General features: G+C 39.2%; 2 protein-coding genes and 1 long non-coding RNA gene across 7 annotated transcripts in view; 2 read left to right on the forward strand and 1 right to left on the reverse strand.

Annotated features, from left to right (window-relative positions):
- On the forward strand, positions 1-16,856 carry bcl3 (BCL3 transcription coactivator). Of its 3 annotated transcripts, none has more exons than XM_040030277.1 (10): positions 1-18; positions 1,014-1,660; positions 2,443-2,563; positions 9,662-9,770; positions 13,654-13,855; positions 14,539-14,627; positions 14,745-14,822; positions 15,156-15,323; positions 15,792-15,891; positions 15,980-16,856. In XM_040030277.1, exons 2-10 carry the CDS (start codon positions 1,189-1,191, stop codon positions 16,210-16,212), a joined length of 1,572 nt encoding a protein of 523 aa, XP_039886211.1. In that variant the 5' UTR covers positions 1-18; positions 1,014-1,188; the 3' UTR covers positions 16,213-16,856. The 3 variants fall into 3 exon arrangements, with proteins under 3 accessions (XP_039886211.1, XP_039886210.1, XP_039886209.1); XM_040030276.1 differs by lacking the exon at positions 1-18 and adding an exon at positions 20-117; XM_040030275.1 differs by lacking the exon at positions 1-18 and adding an exon at positions 559-921.
- Positions 6,732-24,132, reverse strand: part of LOC120732582 — an 18,018-nt gene continuing 617 nt past the window's right edge. Inside the window, exons 2-3 of the long non-coding RNA XR_005695610.1 lie at positions 6,978-6,981; positions 6,732-6,742 (exon numbers count right to left, since the gene is read on the reverse strand). This is a non-coding gene — a long non-coding RNA (uncharacterized LOC120732582). The remainder of the gene's footprint in view (positions 6,743-6,977; positions 6,982-24,132) is intronic.
- The window catches only part of ddx61 (DEAD (Asp-Glu-Ala-Asp) box helicase 61), a 10,957-nt gene continuing 4,923 nt past the window's right edge, over positions 18,099-24,132 (forward strand). Inside the window, exons 1-9 of one of the 3 annotated variants that reach the window (XM_040030278.1) lie at positions 18,099-18,256; positions 19,062-19,862; positions 21,008-21,071; positions 21,210-21,314; positions 21,728-21,857; positions 22,352-22,498; positions 23,316-23,410; positions 23,525-23,647; positions 23,745-23,873. In XM_040030278.1, the coding sequence (XP_039886212.1) occupies positions 19,687-19,862; positions 21,008-21,071; positions 21,210-21,314; positions 21,728-21,857; positions 22,352-22,498; positions 23,316-23,410; positions 23,525-23,647; positions 23,745-23,873 (969 nt within the window). In that variant the 5' untranslated portion in view covers positions 18,099-18,256; positions 19,062-19,686. Of the gene's footprint in view, positions 18,257-18,278; positions 18,377-18,413; positions 18,536-19,061; positions 19,863-21,007; positions 21,072-21,209; positions 21,315-21,727; positions 21,858-22,351; positions 22,499-23,315; positions 23,411-23,524; positions 23,648-23,744; positions 23,874-24,132 lie in introns of those variants that run through there. The other 2 variants (XM_040030281.1, XM_040030280.1) reach the window with 2 other exon arrangements.

A 24,132-nucleotide genomic window follows, 5' to 3' on the forward strand; every position in this document is an offset into this window, starting at 1 on the left:
GGCCTTCCAAATACACAGGTAAGTAACAAAATCTTAGGGAAGTTCATGCTTCTTTTAGAAGTTACTGCACGACTGGATGAACCTGCGTGAGCCTTCACCTGTTCTGTTCTCTGAGAGGTTGGTGTCTGACTGATTGCTATGGTTTAAGGCTCCTTGGGGCAGTATTTGTTGTGATTTGAGGATATATAGCTGAACCTGAATTGAATTATAAAAAAAAACAAAAAAGACAGAAAGCAAAGCAATATTCATGTAGCTCCCAGTTAATAGTGTGGCTATTCGTTTATTTACTCATGACCAGTCACTAGCAAAATAAAATATTTTGCTCTAAACTCGGCTGAGACAGCCTTAAAAAATTATTATTTTTGAATCTAGCATCAAGTCATCTTTTCCTTGACTTCGTCTTTGTAACAGAAAGGGTTGTTTTTTTCATGTTTTGATAGTAGTTAGTAGTAATAGTTTCTGCAAGGTAATTTAATGAATACTTTGATTACCTTGCTAAACTGAAAGTTGCTCACAAATCAAAATTTGTATTGAATCCAAATTTAATGTTGAAATGAACTATTTTAAAAGAAAAAAGTTGTCACCTATTGATCATGTGCTGGACAGTCGATCGACAGTCGACTAGTGCCTCCGTGTTTGTTCTGCACATTGCTATTGCACAGAGTCTCTGAACAAGCAACGAGCCATGAACTTCTTGCGAAATTCGGTGTTAAATGTTTTTAACTTGCATGCAAAACAGACAGATGTCAGAAGTCGGAAATGCAAGAATGCTATGAATTCGTCGCTGTTTTCCTGCCTTTCTTAGTATAAAGTTAAGTGGTAGAATCGCTTTGTTTCGGTTTAAAGGGAAAGCACCGTGTCGCTCTGACACTTCATTAAAAGCAGATGAAAGTCGCGCAGCTGCACTCTACCTTGTCATAGGTGCACTAGGACACACATAAGTACCTTATCTCTTAGCGTTTCTTCACATGTAGACTATTTTATTTTTAATTTTTGTGTTTTTCCCCCCACAGGTCATTGAATTCGAACGCTTATCTAAACCCCACTAGTGACTCAAAAGGAAACAGGGTGATGGTCTGATCGCTGTCCAGTTGATTTCATGGATATGGGAATTGCGCACGGTCGGTTCACTTTGCTTTGACTGATTCCAATAAACTTCTTCAGATCTCGAAGAATCTCTCCCAGTTGATGCCAAGGATCATGACCATGAACGGTACCCACAAGTCGGTTGCCCCAGTGCCGCTGGATTTGCGCACCAATGTCCGAGTGCGTGGGAACGCCGGGGGGACTCCAGCCTGTGGCTCCAGGGACGCTCGGGTAACAGGCGGTTCACCTGCACCTCCGGCGTTCACAGGGGCGGACAGTTTAGTTGAAAACTGCCCCACGGTCAGAGCCGTATCGGTCTCACCAACCAGTACTTCTCGCAAGCGTCCAGCGGATAGATCTGCCTCACAGCTTCCTTTTAGGAAACGCCCGATTCCTGTCGAACCGGAGACCAAGAGACTGTCACCGTCTAAAGCAGAAAGAGAAGACCGATTTTCTCCTCCGGAAGATAAGACTTTAGCCGATCCCGTGGAAAGAGTCGGCATAGCACCAGTGACTCCCAGGCAGCTGGAAGGACAGATTCCAAATGGATACCCCATATGCATTTTCCCTTACGGTAAGCCCCTGCTGGCCAACATTAAGTCTAATACTGCAGTATGTTGTGCAACAGCTTTATTATTTTGTTTTGTTTTTAAATATTGTAAGTGTTTAAACCCCAATGTAAGAATTGGACCATGAGACTATCAGACCATGAGATGTCTGTAAAATTACCATCTGAAGTTTTGATTTCACTGTTCTCCAAAGAAAAACGCATTGAATATTTGTTTGGTTTAACCAATAATACGTGAAATAGCAGCCTGTGGGTAAAATGATCAGACTAGCTGACAAAATGTAGGTTTGGAGGACAGAGCAAGGCACTACATGTTGGGGCACATCATTTTTTGTGGTATTACAGGGCATTACCTGCTAATGCTGTTTTGATTTTTAAAACTGTGGCAACAGACAGCTCCTCCTCCCCTTTCTTTAGTGGTTTTCTCTGCCAGTGTGACATTGTGGCAGAAAAGACAGTGAAGTCAGAGACCATAGAGAAGCTACTGCTGCTGAAAATGCCCACTAAGCTATTTTACACCTACTGTACCCCTCATTAGTGTGTTCACTGCATGAATAAAAGTAGCTCACTGGGTCAGTTTATAACCGAATACAGCACACTCATATTTACAGTATATGACTTGTAACTTATCCACTTCCTTATTACAGAAATCACTTGCTTGCCAGGAGCTTTTATAATTATTCATTTATATCTTCATCATTTCTCTTTTCTTTCTCTCTCCCTGCAAACTTCTTTTTATTTCTCTTTCTCATTGTTTCTATTTCTCATTCTGTGTCATCCCTGCTTAGGTCATTACCCAGTGTTCTGCCTGCCTCATCTCTCAGAGCCAAATAATGTTGTGGCCCACCAAACTGAAAACGTCCTGGCTGGTATCGCTCAAGCAACAAGACAAGATGAAGATGGAGATACGTATGTTGATTATTTTCTTTTTCATTCTGATATTTGGGTGTCACTTTATGATATACAATCAATCCATCCATCCAAGTAACTGGTGTATATAGTAAACTTAAAAGATGATTCATCCACCTTGTGCATGATTGTGTCATTTGTCATTTTGAAAGTCATAACTTGGCACATTTTATGGATTTGAAAATTCAGCACAATCATTTCACTTCAAGAAATTTTCATTAGAGGGACTTCTAAGAGGATAATGGTTTGAAAATTGAGGTCTACTGTACAGTATGAGTCTGAGATTCAAGTCAATCCCAACTTCTCAGAAGTGGTGACTCATCAATTGCCAGATATGAAAGTCGCACTCAGCTTAAACTTTGTCAAAAAAAGTTTATTGTTACAAAAAAATGTAAAGTTTAAATCTGACTCATATTGTCATTTTTAAATCGTATAACATGGCCAGTGACAGTAAATAGAAGGACATATGCAACAAGTTCAGACTCATCCTCAACACCATGAACATTAAAATCACAAACTGTATGTAAAAGATGGCCATGGTATAATGATTGCAACTTTAGCTTCATGATGGTGGTCTTTTGGGAGCAAAAAGTTTCTATAGATATAAAAAGGACATGGAGAGTTAACTTTACAGTGCCACTTAGCTAGCTTGGTTAGGAAAGCGTGTGGGTATATCACATACATATGGGAGTCAATATGAGTTGACTTAACTTAAAATAGCTAAGTCAACTAACATGCATGTACATGTTGGGTTCATTTTTCAGCTCCTGACCACGCTTCTTGATTCAAACATGCAAATGATAGCAAGTGATTATATTTAAGCTATAGGTTTCACACATATCCCATTATCTCAATGTGTTTTCCAGTGTATAGGTGTATGAGTACGCATCCTAATCCAGTTTCACAACAGACGTTTTGATTTTCACCGTAGGAAAACCATATGCAGTTAATGATGCTTTTGTTTGATTCAACTTTCCCAGTCACCCTTCGTAATGCGACGATACCCCTGAAACTAAAGCAGCTGCATGGAATTGTGCAGTCATATTATTCCTACTGTATTATATATCAAAGTGTTTTTATTAGAAAGCTTTCTAACATTAATCATGTATCACAACTTCTTACCAAAAATCGAAAGGCCCTTGTGATGAAAACGTGCAGTCTGATCATTACTATTGCTTTCACGTTTTTAAGTCTAAACTAAGTTCTCAAGGAAAACTGTTCACTTCAATAAGATGTCAGTGCAAGTGATTTACGAAGACAACCCAAACAACATTAATGTCAATGTCCTGCTGTCGAAGACAAAACTTCTGCTGTTGCACAATCTGGACATGAGATATCAGTAGCGTTCTTTGTTTATTTGATCTCCATGACTCACCTGACTGTGCATACTGAGTAGGTACAGTCAGTCAGTGTGCCCTCCCATTATTGACTGCATTTTCACTTCATGTAAGAAAAACTGGTTCACTGCTGATAAGGACTTATTGAGATTTAACATACCTAACATATTAACCTGGAAGCTATACTATAGATCTAGGCTGAGAGTGATTTGTTGGTATTCACATGTTGAACAATCCAGAGTCAGCTGACTGGTCCCTCGAGGCGTGAGGTGGTGGTAGTGAGAATACACAGGGCACCAGAGGAGTTTTCGAGACCACATGAATGCAAATATTAAACTTTAACGCATGGTTACTTTACTTTGTCTAAAGCTACCACCCACACACTAATAAACTACAGAAATTCATACAAAGACACAAAGAATCATGTGACCGAAAGCAAAGCATGTCCAAGAATTTATTGGTACTTTGATCATGCAGTTTCAAAAAGTATCATCATCATTTGCATTCACTCAAAAAAAACCAAACCTCATGATGACCAATATTTAGCCGAGCCACAAGTTAAGTCCCGTGGTATCTTACAGCTGCTTATTATCTCATATTTGCTTTGTAACTGCAATGACATATCCATCTTTAACAGATGGTTCCACAGAAGTAGATGAATGCATGTCTCAGATCAAAAAAAGCTTTAAAAACAACAGTTTTTATTTTATATTCTATTAAAGTAAGTTTTTTTTTTAAACCACCTTTGACATCTTAGCTGTGCTCTGATTTTATTTTTTTTATCTCCACTTGTGCACCTCACAGTTGTACACTAAACTTGCTGTGTAGGCATAATGCAAATCAAAAGTCTGTCTCATTAGCAGAAACTCGGTGCAAGACAGATTAAGTGCAGAAACCTTACACAACACCTAGTCCCTTTGCTTTCGCAGGCATCGGTTACCTTCTTGTTGCTTTGTGGTTGTTTAAAATTTTGTGTGAATTCTTCAGAAAGAAACATTTACAGCACCCTCTCGTTTTTCACACTGTATGCATATGAGTGTGAGTGTGTGTTTGTGTGTGTGTGTATGTATGTGCGTGTATACATAATGTGTTTGATGGTGAGCATGCGCCTGCTTTTACGTCAATGGGATTTGTTCTCAGCGCCTCTGAGCCCCTTAGTTTCGGGAAAACCAGTGAGTGCTCAGTTTTAAAAAACTGTTGTGGTTTTTCTCAGGTGTCTCTGTCTCTCTCTTTTCTTCTCTGTGTTTTTTAAATGAATGGGCTCAAAAAACCCAAACATCCGCTCTTGACTTCCTCATTTACCGCTTTCTTTCTATCAGGTTCATCTCTTTCTCTCTCTCTCTCTCTCTCTCTCTCTCTTTCTCTCTCTCTCTTTCTCTCTCACTCCTCTTTTCTGTTCTGTTACACTGTCATTTCAATGGAAGATGTGCAAAACTGTTGATTTACTTACAGCTCCTACATGCATGCTTCCAGTCAGTCAGTTACATAGTTACATACCATGACATACATAGCTTAGCAATGCTCTTATTCAAACTGCATTTATTCAGCTTTATCCATTCAGTGCATAGGTTTAAACTGACACATTTAAGTTTGATTAGATGAAAACTAGAAAATTATTAGGTTTGTCCTCTGGGAGCATGGATATTTGAGTTGTGTTTAGATGTAAGTTTATCAGTTGAAAAACTCTAAACTGGAATTTCTGTTTTCTTTCTCTTTTTTTGTAATGGTGAGATGGTCTTGAGAACACTAACTTGCACTTAATCTTGAAAGTCCACAAAAATGATAAGACTGAATCACTTATCACCTGCATGCGAAGGATCACTTTTGTTAATGTAACCAGTCCATCCATCCAAGGCCTTTTCTGGTTGAGGACATATAGAAACATAAAAACTTTGAAAGACCTTCAGAAAATCTGGAGAACTATTAATGAAGACCACTGGCTCTGTTGGCTCAAGACTTTTGGATAGTCCTGTAAAGCTGTTTTACATTAGTTGGCACTGATGGTGCCTCCACAGATATGAAAGTTCAAGATCTTATAGAATTATGAGTGCTTTTGATTGAACTCTAACAGCTAGTATTTCTCCTCTTTAACTTGCATCCATCCACGATTAAAGGATTTAAAATGTGAGTCATGCCAGAACTGCTTTTTCTTTGCATAGTAAAGTTTTTAACTTGCTCTAGTGGATGCAATGACAAACAGTATATTTATATAATAAACTACTTGCTCATCAAAGTTCCCACGTAAATATATTTGCACCATCATAGACTGAAAGTAGTATAATTGTTAATGACGAGCACAGTAGGATGTGAAGTAAGTCGTCATTTCTTGTTAACTGGACTGTGGTGTGACTCTGCTTCTCTTTTGTTTACTACACGTTCAAACTGACACATCATCTCATTGCTCAGCTGGTCCACAGACCACAGGAAATGTTAGGCTTCAGTCTGATCATTCAGTCTGGCTGCACTCTCACCCTCCATACCAAACAGGATACCACATGCCTTCTCTCTCTCTCTCTCTCTCTCTCTCGCTCTCTCTCACATACACACAGTTACCATCTGTGTTAAGCTTGGGACTCCTGTGTGCGTCAGGGCTGCTGGGCCTGGGGTTATCTGGGGCTGTGGTCTGCCCCACTTCCAGGAACAAGAAACAGTGCAGTTTCATCTTAAGAGAAAAGAGACACATAGATGATGATATAAAAGGGCTGAGCAAGATAAACAGAATGATAATAGGCATACATGGAGGCAAAGGATCTGAATATTAAGTTTGTTAAGGGTTATTCATGAATGATCCAAAAATATATCTATTTTTCACACTTTTCTCAGGGCTCAGAATCACAAAACCCTGCTAAAGTCATATATGAATTGCCTGTCACTGTGTTTGAGACCAGGTATACTGTGCCATGAATGATTATCTCCTTTACTGTAGTGTTTATTGTGGAGACACTGCAGGTGCTTTTTAAAGCTAGTTATGGGTAGCCAATAACATGTACAGTAAATATAACCAAACCTTTGTTGATGCAGATTTCTTCACTTTGCTGAGCTTAGTTACAGGAACAGGGATCTGCTGAGGGAAGAACCGCCCTGCACACTTGACATACAAAATTGTTTATTGCAGTCACACTTGACAACTACTCTTGCACAGAGAACATTTGTTTTGTTTAACTTATGCTCTATAACCAAGAAGCCTTGCTTAAGCATGGCTTTTAGAATTAAGCATGCATATACATATGCACAGATGGTTTATCTACTTTTTGCATTTATTTTGCATTCTTTTAGTGCACGCACACACACACACACACACACACACACACACACACACACACACACACACACACACACACACACACACACACACACACACACAAATTTCCTGCAACTGCCAAGTGAATGTTGGTTACAGAACACACTTTGAAGGAATATTTATGATCATTAAATGCCAGGACACAGATAAAAAAAAATAATACTGGGGAAATCTTAATATGTAGTATGTAATGTTGAAAATTGTAATCAGTTTAAGCTATTTCTTTCCAAGCGCGACTCTTCTTTAACTTAACTTTGTGTCACTGGGACACATCTCACGTAACTGAGAGTGTTGCAAAGTGTTGCAAGTGCTGTTGTCATTATATGAACTTATTTTTTTGACCTCATATTGCCTTCAAAGGTACTTTTAACTTATTCTAAAGAACTGTCTCTGTTTCCTGTTGCATAATTGCACTGTATGTCTGATTATGACTTATCTGTTGAAGCTGACTGAGCAAAACTAAAGAAAGCCCCTGTCAGAAACCGTACGGCTTAATAACTAGATTTCAGTGCACATAGACCAAGATAGAGGAAAAAGAATGCTGTCTTTGTTAGTGACAACAGGAAGTGACATAAAACTTCTCTGGGTCTTACTGGAAGCTGCTTCTTCTGATAGAGCAAAAAAAGAAAAATGTGAAAACTGATAAACTGTTTTCTACAACATGCCTCTGCACCACCAATCAGTTTCCTGCCCTTCCCTGTCCCAAACCCTGCCCTGTGTTTGTTCGTTTGCTTCATGTATAGATCACAGACAGTGGTTTCTTGATAAGGTTGTGTGATAAAGGAACTGTGAGTCAGTGCTGTACATCTACTGAACTTGTCAGTGCAACTTTCAGTGTTATAACTTATATCAAGTGATCAAGCAGAATTGGCTGATTTTGATCAAAAAACAAACTTTAGTCCTCCACATGTTAAGTTTAAAGGCCACAAAATAATCGCCCCCTTCTTTGGTTATCGGAGGTTAGCTTAGTTTAGCATACATGCTAACGACAGGGAGAAAACAATTAAAAAGTACAATTATGAAGATGCTATGTCTCAGTCATTTAATCTATATATAAATGTGCTGTACATGTTAAAATAAAACAAACAAAAAGTTTGTTGCCACAGTAAAGTTGCCGGGCAACCATCTAAGACGTTTTTCCAGGCACTGACTTAGTCTGGCACATCGCTTTAGCAAAACCACAGCTGTTGTTTTTCGTTTTTACATGCTACGTGTTAATTAAGGTGTTTTTGCACTTGCACGGAAGTTATGAACTTTTACCTGAGGATGATGCATGGAGAATTCAGTTGTCATTTATAAGTGGATTGGACTTTAAAACTGCCAGCTTCCTGTCTAAAGTTCATGTGATATATACTTGTGACAGTCTGACAATAGCACAAGTAATAGTCTGGTGACCTGGTTCTCCTACTTCTTCAATAGGCCATGTGTGAACAAAGCTTCATTGTGCTTTAGTGTGTAAGTGCTACTAGGTGGCTTCTAATAAAGACTCAGCCAGGCTCGCTATTGTTCCATTTCCACTTGTTGTTTTAAGTTGTTTATGATGGGGATGCATTAATTTTAAAGGTTAATTCTGTATATGATGTAAAGACCTGCCATTACTCATGCAAGCACATAATCACACAGTAGTTTTGCAGTTTAATCTTGTTAACCTATCCAAAAGGTATTGTTTTATATACTAGAGGACATACAGTGTTATAAACAAAGCAAGCATTCATGAACGTGGCTGAGCATTTTTGCTTTGGAGTCAATACTGAGAGCCCAGGTTTCACAGTAAGAAAATGAAATAAAAGAAAACAGTTCTGTCAGCTTGCAGAGCGAGACTAACTTGTCAGGCTTGGTAATTTGGAACAAGTCTTTGCTCATGTGTGTGTCTGTGTATGTCTATGCTCCATCTCTGGAAATGCTTCTGGAGTTGACTTTAACTCATTACTTTACACATGTTGCATTATGCCCAACAGTATGTTTCCTAACAAGTAAATACCTTTGGTTTGACGAGAACTTTATCGTCTGCAACAACTTGTTATACGCTATCCAATACACTTCCTGCAATTTAAAAAAAAATTAAATGATTTTCTTCTCCTGACTAATATTGTGGGTTGTGCGCATGTGCTGCCTTCTTTTATTTAGCACAATAATTAGTGAGTGAGTGAGTGAGACTCACAGATGCAGAGGGAGAGTGGTTGCAGGTTTCTGACAAGAGGTCAGGAATGAGGCACACACTAATTTCCATATATGTACATATATTGATTCATATTGGGGAAATAGTGAAGAGTTACATGTACCACTTTTTCAGCCATTAAGGGGTTTTGGGATTGGGATTTGGTTGAAAAGAGATTAGCTTTTAAGGGTTTGATCAATGATAATCAGGTTGAAAATGAGAAATAGGTTATGTTAAATCCAATTTGAAAATGCAACACTTGTTGACTGTGTCAATTTTTTGTGTGCATGTGTCCTTCACAGAGCTCTCCACATAGCCGTGGTCCAGGGAGCATTGGACATAGTCTACAAACTCATCGAGCTCTTGGTGTTGGGTCATAAAGACGTTGATATCTACAACAATCTCCGTCAGGTAAAACAGATGCATTGATAAAGCTACTGACAAATATACACATGCACACAGTTCTGACCATTAAATGCCAGGAGACAGAGCTTTTATAGTCATAGGGTTTTGCAAAGAAATTTAAATAGTTTAAAGCGAAGAATCTTTGCTGATTATGGAGCTGTTGGCATGTGTGGACATGTGCACACTTGCAGAAAAAGCTTAGCATGTAAAACAGCCTCAGCATGCACAATATATTCCCCCATCTCACCCTTCTGATAACACTTACATGGAAAAGAAAGAAAGAGGAAGTGAATTGGTTTCCTCCTTGCCTTGCAGTGCATTATCACACACTTACGGTCATGGCAGCTGAGAGTTGTGCAGTGGAATTCACCCTTCCCGGTTTCTCCACCTGTACTTGCCACAAGCCAAAGCCATGCACATTCTGGGAAGGACTATGTGTGATTTCCAGTGTTCTGTATTTTGCACATGGTTTTCTAGTGGTCACTTTCTGTATATGTAGCAAGGGATTTTTCAGTGTTTACATGTAGGATTTACCATGTTGTGAAATTCAGAAAGAAGAAAGCCAATATGATTAATTGGCACAAAAATGACTCACACTAACTCCCAGAAACCTTACACTGATACCTAGTGTGTTTACCTTAAGTAAAAAAAATGTTCATATGCAAAATTACACAGTAAAATGTTCAAAAGCGCCTTTTAAACTTCTATTTTGCACATGTTTTAATTTGTGCAGGGCAATTTTGGATTGGAAACTGACAAATAGATCCAATGCAGTTTCACTAGGGTGACTTTTCCCAAAAAAAAGGATGGAGCAGTGCAACTCCCTACTTACTCTATCAACATGTTTTATTGGGATTGTGTATATGGAGTTGCTTTTAAGTGTTTCCCAATCCAGGGCTGTCCCAGGCACTGGTGCCAAGCCAACAGTTCAACATTCTTTTCTCCTTTGTTGTCTCCTGATTTCTGCTGGCTTTCTCTTTTCCATTCCTCAATAGAAAAGCAACCAAGCTTTTTCAGAGCTTCAGTTCTCAAGTCTGGAGTTTGTTCTCAAGTGTGGGGTTTCACACCACATAGAACGCCACAGGCAAGCTTACCAGAAATAATGCTTGTGCTATCATCAGTTGTTGTCTCTCCTCATCGCTGAGGCTTGACAGCATAGGTTTTATGATATCCTGTGTTTGCCCTATGTATGAAAATGCATGCACGCAATACACACACTCACACACACATACATGCACATACACACTCACATTTGAAGTCATACACAGTTATAACCAAAAAGGGAGATTTACAGGCATAGGTCCCGCCACAGTCATTTGCCTACCAGATTGTGTGGTTTTGACTGAAAACCAGGCACAATGAATAAACTTATCAACATGAAGGTAGGGAACTTTTTAAATTTTAAAAACACTGAGTTCACTTCGTAGTCCAGAAGACATCTAGCACAGGCCATTTTCTAATACAAAAAAAAACCAGGCACAATTAAAATACAACTTATCCAATGATGACAAATCCTGAGTTTCTGTGGTTTTGCATATGGAACATTTTGACAGAGTGTTACTATCAGTATTGTAACTGAAGAGCAGTGCAAGTGTCACGGCATGATTTGCCTTCCACTCCCAGAACTACAACAATAGTATAGAGACAGCTGTTTGATACTCCCACATGCTATCAGCTACACAAACACATACTACAATAGTAAACTTTTGCTTCTCTTATGACAGCGGATAATGTAGCGTGATGCTGACACTGTGGGGTTTGGGGACTAAATCCTTTGGGGCCACCCACACTAAAACGTGCACTGACTGACATGTGGATTAGAACAGAGACTACCATGTGGACGTGTTACCGTTACAGTGCAGTATGCGGTTGGCAGTTTAACAATTGAATAATTGTTTTCTTTTTGTTTATGGTACGTTGGTGGTATGCCATTTTATTTTTCAGTGTGAGCGTGTGTGCATGTGTGTGCACAAACAAGGCATCCGTGTGCGTTTGTGTGTACTTTAGTGTCCTCGTTCCGAGAAGTCACATGACCCCTCCCTCCCCCCCGCCTTGCTTTGGGCTGTTTCTCAACATACCTTGCAGTGAGGTTCAGAGGGTAGTTTACAGGGACTTTCCCTTCATGCGCGTGCCTCTCTCTCTCTGTCTCGCTTGTGTTGTTTCTCTATCTCCCTCAGTCTCTCGCTCTCTTTTTTTATATCTCTCACTGCATATATCTTTGGTTATAGAATTTGGTTTCTAACCATAGTTGATGAACTGACTGATCCTATCAGTGTAACTGTCAACAACACTGACGTAAGCATGTGATGTTTATTTGTGCAATAGGCCTGGCTTTACCCTCTTGTGCTCACAGCAGAAGACAAGTCTTTGGCGCTTTGTGCTGCCTTCCCCTTGTTTGGAACTGCCTGGGGTTGTTTTTCATGCCTCCAAACCTCTACTGCTGTCATCTTTTTACCTCATCCATGATGATCCACTCATCTTTCGGGAATGTAAGCCTATGAGGACAGACCCAAGGGAAAGAGAAGGGATTTTCCCTTGTTATCCTGTCTTTCCCCTGGACTCCCCTCTGCCACTTCCGTTTTTTTTTCCCCTTGTTCTCCACCCCTTCATTCCCTTCCTACCTTTCCTCTTATCTTGGCTGAAATTTAGTTTAGTCACTGTGAAATCTATTACAGGAAGCCAGAGCCTGCCAGCTCTAAGTGGGTCTATATTAAAGGCCATAAAAGGCCTTAGTGGTAAAGTAATATCGAAAGGGATTTAAGACATGTCCTTAATGGCGTTTGGGAAAAGTTAATAGTATGGTAGCATTTCATAATATTGTTCTATAGTAAATATTTATAGCAGAAAGTTCAAATACTGGAAATCTTTCAGGGAACATGATTGTGTATATGACTGTGTACTTATGCATGTTTGTGAGTCATAGGATTCAGGGAAGTTGCATTGACACATTGGAGGAATTCCACAAAGATGTTCTCCCACTGCTACCCTACCTACTTTAATAGTCTTTACTGGAACGAACTCTCTGTGCACAGACACACACACACGTTAGTAGTAACACAGCAAAAGTGAAACTTGGAGAAGCAGTCCGTTCCTACTTGCTGCATTTATTGTGTAACTAGAATAGCAGCTAAAAAAGTCCAGGTTTAAATACTTCCCTTTTATGACTGAACTATGAACTAAGGATTGCTTAATGAACCCCAGGTTGCCTGCGCCCTCCCGAGCCGTAGTTGACATAATATAAACAGGATGATACACGGTGACCTCACCCACAGGAACATCCTAGATTGCTAAAGGGATTTTTGTCAGTGCTTACAATATTCATCCAGGCAAACACCTGGTGAACAGTGACTTTTGCTTTTCCCGGCATTGTCGACTGCGGTTCAGAACAGGTTCTTCCTCATTTTCAGTTAATCACAAAGTCTGATGCTTCTACTCTTGTTGACAGTGTTTGTTCTGTAAGATATATTAATTTAAGTGCTGAAAACTTTGCACTTAGTGAGTGTATTTGTGTAAATCTAGGCATACACATGCATAGGTGGAGCCAGCTCATGGTCATTGTGTGTTTCTTCTAGGTGTTGATGTGTTCTTGCTTCTTTTTTGTTGTTGTTGTTTTTTTGTCTCATTGACCTTTAACCTGTTGAACAGGTTATAGGTAAACAGAGGCCTTTACAAGAAAACACCGCGTTCTTAACTTCACTGACAAGAATAGTTATCATAAATTAGCCAAAGTAAACACTGTGCTTTTTTATGTCAAGTATGTATTTCCCTTGTTTGTGGGCTTTGTGAAAAAACCAAAAGCTTGAGAAACACTGCACTGCATCTTTATGGTTATCAGCTGTGATATATCTGGCTTGTTTAAACTATAATTTTTGTTGTTATTCCCCCTCAGACTCCCCTTCATCTGGCAGTGATAACTAAGCAGGCAAACATGGTGGAAGCTTTGTTGAAAGCAGGGGCTGACCCTGCAGCCTTGGACCGTAATGGGCAAACAGCGCTCCACCTCTGCTGTGAATATGACCAGCGGGATTGCCTGTCTGTAGTGCTTTCTATGCCATCATCTGCTACCTGCCTTGAGATCCGAAATTTTGATGGTGAGTTACTAAAGATACTTCTTGCCATGTATTACACTAAAAGGGTTGCTTACACCTCTTTAGCTCTCACTGAGTGTGATAAAGCCTGTAATTATTTGCAAGCATCTTTTTATCTCAGATTATTATAATTTTTGATTTAGTTTAACTGATTCATAAAATATCAAATTAAACATGGTTGGCTAGCAATTAAATTATACTTCCTGATATATTTTCTGTTTATTTTTGTTGTTGTTTTTGTCACATGCCCCCTGTATTTGTGACCCAGTTTACGTTTACATCTATCAGTTGAAACATGTGCACAACCAGGTGAAGTGAATTAAAAACCGCTGACACAGTTTCCAGACTGAAAGCGCTATGAAAAGAAAATTGCATTACTACATTACTACAGTGAATACACCTATTCTTATAATCTCCTTAACTGCCTTAACAGTCTGTTGGTGGGTATGAAAAATGTAAAGCCACCCTCAGGTATGGGTTGGGTTGGTTGTTTTGGGTGTGTGGGTGGGAAGAGGACATTTCCTTCCTTTGTGGTCTGGTGTCAGTGTAGTGTCGCATTGCCAAATCTCCAAGCAGCTTTGAAGACATTTATTTGTACCTCTGTAACTGATATCTGTTTTTTCAATGCGTAAAAAATCTGAACATGAATATAAAATGCAGGCTTTTCCTTTTTTTATTATTCTTAGGTTTGAGCCCTCTCCATCTGGCTGTTCTGCAGGGCCGTAAGGATTTGGCAAGAATGTTACTGGATGCTGGAGCTGACATCAATGCCATGGTCAGTCCCTGTTGTACCGACTCAGCACTGTGGGTTTCACAGCATCACGGCTTTTTTGCATTTCCGCTCTGCATTCTCTGACTTTTCCCATGGTGCTTTTTTTTTCTCTCTAATCAGGACATCAAAAGTGGCCAGAGTCCTCTCATGCATGCTGTGGAGAGCAATAACGCAGACATGGTCCACTTCCTCATTGAGGTAATGAATTTGTGTGGGTAGAAGAGGGGAGAGAAGGGTTGTGACTCAGCAGAGTTAAATAATTCTGCTTTTCTCTTTCCACCTCATTATCAGTGCATAGTTTTGTATTCCTTTTTCTTCTTAGGGTCCTTTTTAAAGTCTTGTAATATAATTGTAGTTTTTCTTTATTTTTAGAGTTTAGCAGCTATGCTGTATATGTGAATCTTTTCTCCTTTCTTCATCACAGACTGCACTCATCCTCTTTGGGACATTATCTCTTGTTTCATTTTCTAAGTTACCGACATCTACTCTGGCTTCCTTTATGAATCATTTTCTGGTGATTTTCTGTTGCAGAATAGATGTGATGTCAACAGCCAGTCATATAGTGGGAACACGGCCCTACACAGTGCTTGTGGCCGAGGTCAGGTGGAGACCGTGCGGCTGCTGCTGAAGAGTGGAGCTGACAGTAGCCTCAAGAACTACCACAATGACACCCCAGTGATGGTGGCCAAGAACAAAAAAGTGAGTGAGGCGATGACAAAGAGGAAAAACAATAAATATAATGGACATTGCTGTAATTCCATTGATACAGTGTTGTTCCTTTTATTCTGTTTTATGGTTGTATGTTCCTGCTTCTTGTGCTGGAAAACAATAAACCTCCTAAAGGTTACTGATCTAACAGTAAATCACTTCCTTATATTTGTACAAATTTTCAGTCTCTCTCTATGATTTTACTATGGGAATTCACAGCTATGTGTTACATAATTTATGTCAGAACAGATACAAACAGTTGCAAAACCTACTTGGCCTAGCTCTGGTTAGTGGGAAGAAAGAGTTGAAGCCAAAATGGGAAGTAAATGTGTGTATCGTTCCCTCTAGAGGCCAAACCTGAATAGTGCACCATTTCCCTCTAGTTATTTTAGTATATCACTATGAGACTTATTTTAAGTCATGTACAAAGTTTTTAATGAACTATAAATTGTTTTACAGATAGCAGATGTGTTACGAGGAAGAGGCTCCAGGCAAATAAGAGTCCAAGATCAGCACTGCATGTCAGTCTCACCAGTTGAGAGCAACCTAACAGAAAACGGTGAGGAGCATTCAAGCGTCTTTTTGTCTCACACACAGAAACAACAAAAGTTGCAGTATTTAATTTATACTCTGTGCTTCTCCTTTAGGGTCTCCATCTCCCAGCCATAGTCGTGGGTGCTCACCTTCAACTACGCCACACATTGTTCATCAGAACCCTTCCCACTCTCCAGAGACTTCCATTTTACGATCTCAGACTTATTGTCCAGTAAGACTTGCATCTATGTCCACACAGTCGAGCATCAAGGAAGCAATCAGACGACATCATGCTGGAGAGGGCTTCACCCAATGGGATGGCGGGGCAGGAATGGACTGCACCTGAAATTAGGCCAAACCTCCCATTTTTCTTCCCTGGACAATCATAGTTTGTGTCCTTTCTCAGGCTTTCATGCCTTGACAGACTTGCCTGCAACCTCCCTGCTTAGCTTGCTGCTTCTAAGGAGACTCCGGTCCTGTACTGACTCGTTGAAAACTGGGGAGTGAAACACTGCTGGAAAACTATGCATCAGTAGAAATATTCCACTGCATGCATTCAAGACTGAACATAAAAAAACATTTTTTAAAACTATGTACAGACATGAGTAAATGACTGCTACGGACCAAAGCTCAGTGAACTCAGAGTCCCATCTTAAAAGTATTTCTAGGCACTTTGTCTTAATTTCTGATTAGCAGATTAGAGGGGATGATGGTATGCAACAAATGTACCTGGCCTTACTTGAACTGTGGATATTGCATTAAGAGTGTCTTCATCATTATGCCACCAAGACTTCTTAAGTTTGCAGTATCCTTGTAAGACTTATATATTGCACAGTCAAATACCTGGTTTCCTTTCTTTTGATAATCTGTGCACAGGCATTGTACCTCTTATGTCTGTTAGTGTGCGTGTTGATGTGTTTTTTTAATGTTAAAAAAATGTAGATATTTTTATAAATAAAAACAATAAAACATAAAAATATAATAAAACAATATAATAAAAAATGTGATGTCTTGCTTTAGCTTTATTATTCACCTTAAACCTTTTTGTGATCAAGTATTTATGTAACAAGAAGAAAAGATTAAAAAGGGGTATGATGACAGGCACACAGGTGACAGAACAGGATGTGAGACAAAACAGTTTCCATCCCCTCTTCACTTTCCTTTTTTTAACCAAGCTGCTCTACGCCCACCCACAACCCCCTAACACAATAAGCAAGGGTAGCACAAGGGAAATGAAACACCTCACTGCTGCCAAAGCATCATCTGAACATTACAGATAAATCACCAATGTTTAAGCACAAAGCAAAATAGATGATTATACAAATCTCTTCAAAATAACTCAAGATAGCCAAGAACACAAAAAACAAATTGCCAACAGCATCTATAATAACACAGATTTTCTCTGTCAGCTTTGACAGAAACATAACACCTTTTTTGTTTGGACATAATATAACTGTGGTGCGGAAAGCTCCACCTGTGCAATATCCCAGTAATAATAGAGCCATTCCCATACTAACAGCATTTGTGAAACTCATGAGACCAGCTAACAACGGGTGCCTGTTATCTATAGTTAGCTCCAAAGAGGATGCGATATTGATTAATAGTAAAAATCATATTCTCTGTTTTAACAACCACAATAAGAATTCACACTGGTATTTGTTATATGAGATATACGACTTGTGCATAAATTTAAAGCTATCAGATACTGGTTTGGATTTCTGGATGACATGACTATATTTGACCATATTAACGGGAAAAACTCATATTCTTCTTTACTTGGCTGCTCCCTTTAAAGGTTTCCACAGTGGCCACCTCCAGCTCTCATGTCTTTTTGTCAGAGCCCGTGTTTGCAAGGTGTTACTGTCATCAGGCACACCTTCCCTGTCACTCTTGCTGCTATCCTTTTTTACACAAATCACCCCTGACACTCATTTCCACCCACTCTAACCTGCCAGCCCTCTCTTCTTCACCTCTCTGGTGCACTGTCATTACTTCACAGGGCTGACTGCATGTATTTAAGCTCACCCACCTTCACTACCTCAATAAGCAACATTTATATGAGATCATAATAATAAAAGTATTAAGGTTAATGTCAGCGTCATTATATTTACATATTGCCAGTATTTTGGGCTTCAGAGTCGGTGCCTCAGTGATGGCCTGAGCTGAGTAGCTAAAACTTTTGAGGCGTTTGAAAACAGGCCCGTGATTGGCCAATTGGCAGTTCCCTTGGTTCAAACAGCCAACCCCAAAACGAGCGCGGCCATGTTGAATTGTCAGTTCTCTCAAAGAAGAGACAAAAGGTTAAAAAAAAACTTCTGTGCCTTTGTCAAAAGTAGTGCCTACCAAGCTTAAACGAAAAGCCGATATACAGTTGAATCACGACACAGGCGGTAAGTTTGTAAGGGAAAGGTAGCATCTTTCTCTGACTGGTAGAGTTAAGCGTCACCGTTAGCGTATACTGCCTAGGCTAGAATCAGCGTGCTCGGATGGTTGAATGAAAGTGCTGAAGGGTGAGATGTAAACGGATGCAGATGCGGTTTCTTTGTAAACGACAGATATTTTGAAACACTTTCTCACAAACCGGAAAAAAAAGACGCAGTCTTAGCTTGTTAGCTCGATGGCAAAGCCCACGTAGCTGTACGTGAAGTTTTAACGGCGCGTACACTCGTGTAAGTTAAAGTATTCTAGCTAACTTTGTTATCGATAGCGGTAACTTTATGGATAAACTAAACACATGTCGGTCACTGTTGGCTTTACTTTGTTGTTTAACATGGCTAACAATTGCACTGGCTAGCTAAGTGACCATAACACTGGCTGCTAAAATTCAAAACTGCTTGCAGCTGTTATTAAGTTTACACTGGTTGTTAGCCTCGGCATCAAAACAAAGGCAAAGTTGTCCGAATTAAAATGTTAACTCCACGTTTTTCAACCTCCTCATTTTACTTATATTTCCATAAATACTTGATAGACTTTCTTGCCATCTACCACCAGTCTTGTGGTGGCAGCATTATTTGTCACAATATAGCAAAGGTGAGCTTTGCCTTTGGTACACATCTGAAATGTATTTCGTTGATCTGGTCAGGTGCCTTTGAGTAATACCACTTTGAAGCGCTCGTTATTTTTGTGCTCTTCTCTTTTGACTAGCCTGTTAATGCTTAAAAAAAACAAACAACCGCCATTGTTTATTTCTTGCAGGAAACCTGGACTACTTTTCTTGTGTATTGTTCATCATTTCCTTTAACATTTTGTAGGCTTCCATCTTGGCGTTTTGCTACAGGAGAATTGAAAACCGAAAAAAATGACCCCCAAAATTTAATGTAGCCTGCCAGTGCTTTAAAAAAATTGCAGGAATTGTAATTTTTTTCAGACCACTATTAAGAACAATCCAGTATTAAACCCCAGCAGTACGAGTTATATACTTGAACATGAGAGCAGTTAGATATGTGATCAAGTTGTCCATATTTTAATACTGCCCATTTTCAGTCAATGTAACAGTCAAACTCATACTCACAAGTGCACACTAAAAACACACACAAGTTTATTCTTTGGTCATATTAGTCACGCTATTTATATTGATTTCTCCTTTTTGGAGAGTTGTATTGTAAATAGGCAGAATTTACACACAAACTTCTTTTTATGAAGAGGTCTGAATGTTAGATTGTGAACACATGGTTTAAAAAGGATAGATAAGAGAAAAGGGTTTTATTTTTCTCACGTTTTAGTTTTGTAATACATGTGCACATTAAAGTAGAGCAGTGAAAAGGAACTAAGCTGAAATATTACAATACTGTGAGGAAAATCCAGTTAAGGTGTTGGACACATGGCGACAGCAAGAACCGCAAACCCAGCACCAATGGCTGGATTGAACAAACCAGCAAATGGGCAGCTCAGGGGACAGACCAAGACAGGTGGACAACAGTCTGAACTCCTGTCAAATGTCCAACATCCCAGTGCCCATAAAAGGACCAGCATACCTCAGAGCAGTGGAGGCATCAAGTAAGATACTGGCTTTAGTAATGTTTCTCTTCTACTTTGAAAACAGAAAAGTGTAGTTTTTTTCCTCACATAATCATTTTTTGCAGCTTGACAGCTTGTGCTTTAGAGAAAACCTGCATGAGAACCCCATGGGAAAGTTCAGGACTTCTCACCAAATCTTCTAAACAGTCAAAGCCTTTTTTAAATCCCTGCTATCAGCTCTAATTACCATTACACCTGTCCTGACATGACTTAATAATTTAAGGTTTAACAGTAAGATGTTTTTGCTGTTGTCAGCACTTAGTACTTTGTTTGGAAGTTCATGAATTACAGAATTGTTAATTTTGTGAAGATCATGTACTTCACATTTGGGTTGTGTGCATATGTGACAATTTTAGAACATCATCAGCATTCACACCAGGGCTAGCTGGGTGTTAAAAGCAAGATCCAAAATAAATTAACCAAAAGAAGTAGATTTGCATTTAACACTTATTTAGATGTTTGCCCACTTACCAAACAGGGACATGCGTACATGTGGAGGGCAAGTATCTGCCTACCCAAAGGAATATAATTTGAAATTGTTTTTAGTTCTTCATAACCAGGGGGCATCAAAAATAACCCTGGTTTCCAGAGTGCAGTTTTAAAGGCGTCAGCATGCTCTCTGTGCTCTTCAATATTATGGCCAGCAGCAGAACTGCTTTAGAATACAATAGGTTATTGTCATTGTACATGTAAATTTAAAAAACAAAACAAACTAGACTAGTAATACAGATATGGACAAGTAAAAGTTATTCTTTATATCTGGCTAATTTCTGCCATCTAGTTGAAACAATGAGTACTTCTAATAATTGGTTAGTCCATTGTGTGGGTCTTAGAAGTTATAATATTAGCCTTGCATACATTAGTTTTAGTATTGCTGTGCTGCTTTGAAGTTGTTTTCACCAATGCTCGCCATAGAAATTACTACATTAAGCTGTTGTGTATTTTTAGGTCTTCATCTTTCCAAGTTGAGCCAAATCACACTGCTTAAAGCCCTTTTCCCTCTCTGAAGATTATGAAATAAAGAACTAAATGTTGCAGTGCTTATTTTAACATTTTGTTTTCTTTTTTTCACTTGATATGGTCTGGGTCTTCCCTACAAAAATTGTACTCCTGATTACGACTAGGTTTGGTGATGACTGGAAGAAATGCCTGGAGCTTCCTCCAAAAGATACCAGGGTGAAAACTTCGGTAGGTGACTGCCGTTAGACGCAAGTATAGTTATACATGCTTACTTAGACTCAGTGCATGCTGCCATCTAGTGCTGTAATCCTCAACCTCTGGATCGTTTTAAACAGTAAACTAAAATGATTGAGTTGTGTTCTCCAGGATGTGACATCCACCAAGGGAAATGAATTTGAAGACTACTGCTTAAAGCGAGAACTGCTTATGGGAATCTTTGAAATGGGATGGGAGAAACCTTCCCCTGTCCAGGTAAATAAAGTAGCCAGAACTCTGGTTGCACCCTTTAACAGAATCCCATTACCCCCACTTTGCCTTGATACAGCCCCATGCCTCAGCCATATGCTTTGCAGGGAAGTTGTCCACAAATGTAAAAAACAGCAGGAGAAACACTAATATGCATCTACCAAACAGAAGAGAAGCATTTTTGATTAATTTACTCTGGAACAAGTTTTAATTTCAGTGAGTAGGAGGCTAAATGAGTCCAATCTCTAGTCCTCCTGATTACATATAAGTATGAAGTGTTAAACATTGGTGTCACTTTGCGCGTTTTTGACTCTTAGAGGAAACAGTAGGGGTGATCCTTTAGTTCTGTCTATTTACATTGCTTCATGCCTAATGAACCATGCCCATTTTTCTGAATCGACTTGTCTGTCTGCCAACAGGAGGAGAGCATCCCTATTGCCTTATCAGGACGAGATATTTTGGCAAGGGCTAAAAATGGAACGGGAAAAAGTGGTGCCTACCTCATTCCTCTCCTGGAGAGGATAGACCTTAAGAAGGATCATATCCAGGGTGAGTTTCTTCTAGGGCTGGGCTGATGGCTTACAGTCATGACAGTGTTGAGACAACCAACTACAGTTTAAGATGATGCCTGGTGGCTAGACAGCAGTGGAAGAAAGTAGCGACAGACTGTACATGATTAGTGGCTTCACAGCGTATGAGTAGTGCATGAAAGTACCGTGCAGAATCAGTGGTCTGCAGCACTGCAGACTACTGAAAACTAAGTGAAGTGCAATAAAATAAACTGAGACATGAGCATGAATATATGACAGCCATAACTGAAAAGTAGAGATAATTTCATGAACTGTAGGGATGTTGTGCTCAAGCTGCACACATGCACACTTTGATCAGTGGTTCTTTTGTTGCTCTAAAACTAATGGAAAATATTGATAATATACTGATTATGATCGCTGCACTGCACTACTCCATCAATAGTTTTTCTGCTGCTGGAAACCTTAATTTTTTCTGCATTAATATCAGCCCTTATTGTATCCGTTTCCTTCCAGCCATGGTAATGGTGCCAACAAGGGAGCTGGCCCTGCAGATGAGCCAGATCAGCATTCAACTCAGCAAGCACCTGGGAGGAGTCAAGATCATGGCTACAACGGGTGGGACAAACTTGAGGGATGACATCATGCGTCTTGATGAGACTGGTATTTAACATTTTAAGACAATTTTAAAAAAGTTATTTTTATGGCTGCAACTGAATCTTTTTTTTTTTTTTTTTTTTTTTTAAATATTGTTAAAGATATTTACTATTTTTTTTTTCCCCCGACATATAGTTAAATTTAAATTGCTTATCTGACTAATTAACTAGGTAGCAAATATGTTCATATTTGAGGTTCAAATTGTTCCTTTATCTTGACTCTTGTTTGTTGGCTCTTAAGTCTCCAATGAATGGGGCCAGGAAGAGAGAAAGTTTGTAAGCTGGACTTAAAGGGCAGAGAACACAATACAAATAACTTTGTTAGCTTTTACACTGAAACGTAGTCATATCTTAGACAAACTTATTTGGTGTGCACTTAATAATGGCTACTCTTCTCAGTATGTAAAACACAGGTGACATTCTTTCAAACTCACCTTTCTTTTATAAATGTGTATATTAGCATTTATATAGAATTTAAATGTAGCTGAGTGACAGTAAATGGTAAAATGGCCATATAGCGCTTTACACTGAACCCATTGACACACACATTCAAACACTGGTGATGGCAAGCTACATTGTAGCCACAGCCACCCTGGGGCGCATTGACAGAGGCGAGGCTGCCGAACACTGGCGGGTGAAGTGTAGTGTGAAGTGTCTTGCCCAAGGACACAATGACCGAGACTGTCCAAGCCGGGGCTCAAGCCGGCAACCTTCCGATTACAAGGCGAACTCCCCACTCTTGAGCCATGATGGCTCCCAGTAACCATGGCAGTAATACTTTTCTTGGTTAAAATTTTTTTTTTTCATGCTTGCTTCTCCTGCAGTGCATGTAGTGATTGCCACACCAGGGAGGATACTGGACCTAATTAAGAAGGGTGTGGCAAAAGTGGACAAGACTCAAATGATGGTGATGGATGAAGTACGATTTGCTCTCTTTTTTTTTCTATATTGTTTATTGTTGACTTTTTTTTTTTTTTAAGTTTGTGGACATACTATTCCTTTTGATGTTTTACCTCCCCCTCCCTTTATTCAGGCAGATAAGTTGCTCTCCCAGGACTTTGTGGTCCTGATCGAAAATATCATCAGTTTCATGCCAAAGGATCGTCAGATTTTGCTTTATTCTGCCACTTTTCCCATCAGTGTGCAAAAATTCATGGTAAGATGTCAAACATTAAATCTTCTGCATGAGTAAGAATTCACTTTGTTTGTACTCTCGTTTAACGGTTTAAGTTGTTGTAAACTGTTTTGTGTAGAGTAAGCACATGCAGAAGCCTTATGAAATCAACCTGATGGAGGAACTCACACTGAAGGGCATCACTCAGTACTATGCCTATGTGACTGAAAGACAGAAGGTACACTGTCTTAACACACTCTTCTCCAGGGTAAGTAATCAAAATTTCGATTAGTTTTGACTACAACAATATGCAAAAATCACGGTTCAGTTCGGTACTTTGGTGTCACGGTTTGATTTTTTTTTTTTTTTTTTATCAATACAAAAAAAAATGATCATGCCTTTTTTAATCTTTAATGTATTAAAATTATGAATATTTCTTTTAACTCAAAAGTACAGTTTTCAAATTAGATGTTGCTGAAACAACAAAATAATAAAATAAATCTATCTTATCAAGAAATCACTCATCT

Source organism: Simochromis diagramma, unplaced genomic scaffold (genome assembly GCF_900408965.1).
Source record: "Simochromis diagramma unplaced genomic scaffold, fSimDia1.1 OVJJ01000361.1, whole genome shotgun sequence".
Lineage (NCBI taxonomy): Eukaryota > Metazoa > Chordata > Actinopteri > Cichliformes > Cichlidae > Simochromis > Simochromis diagramma.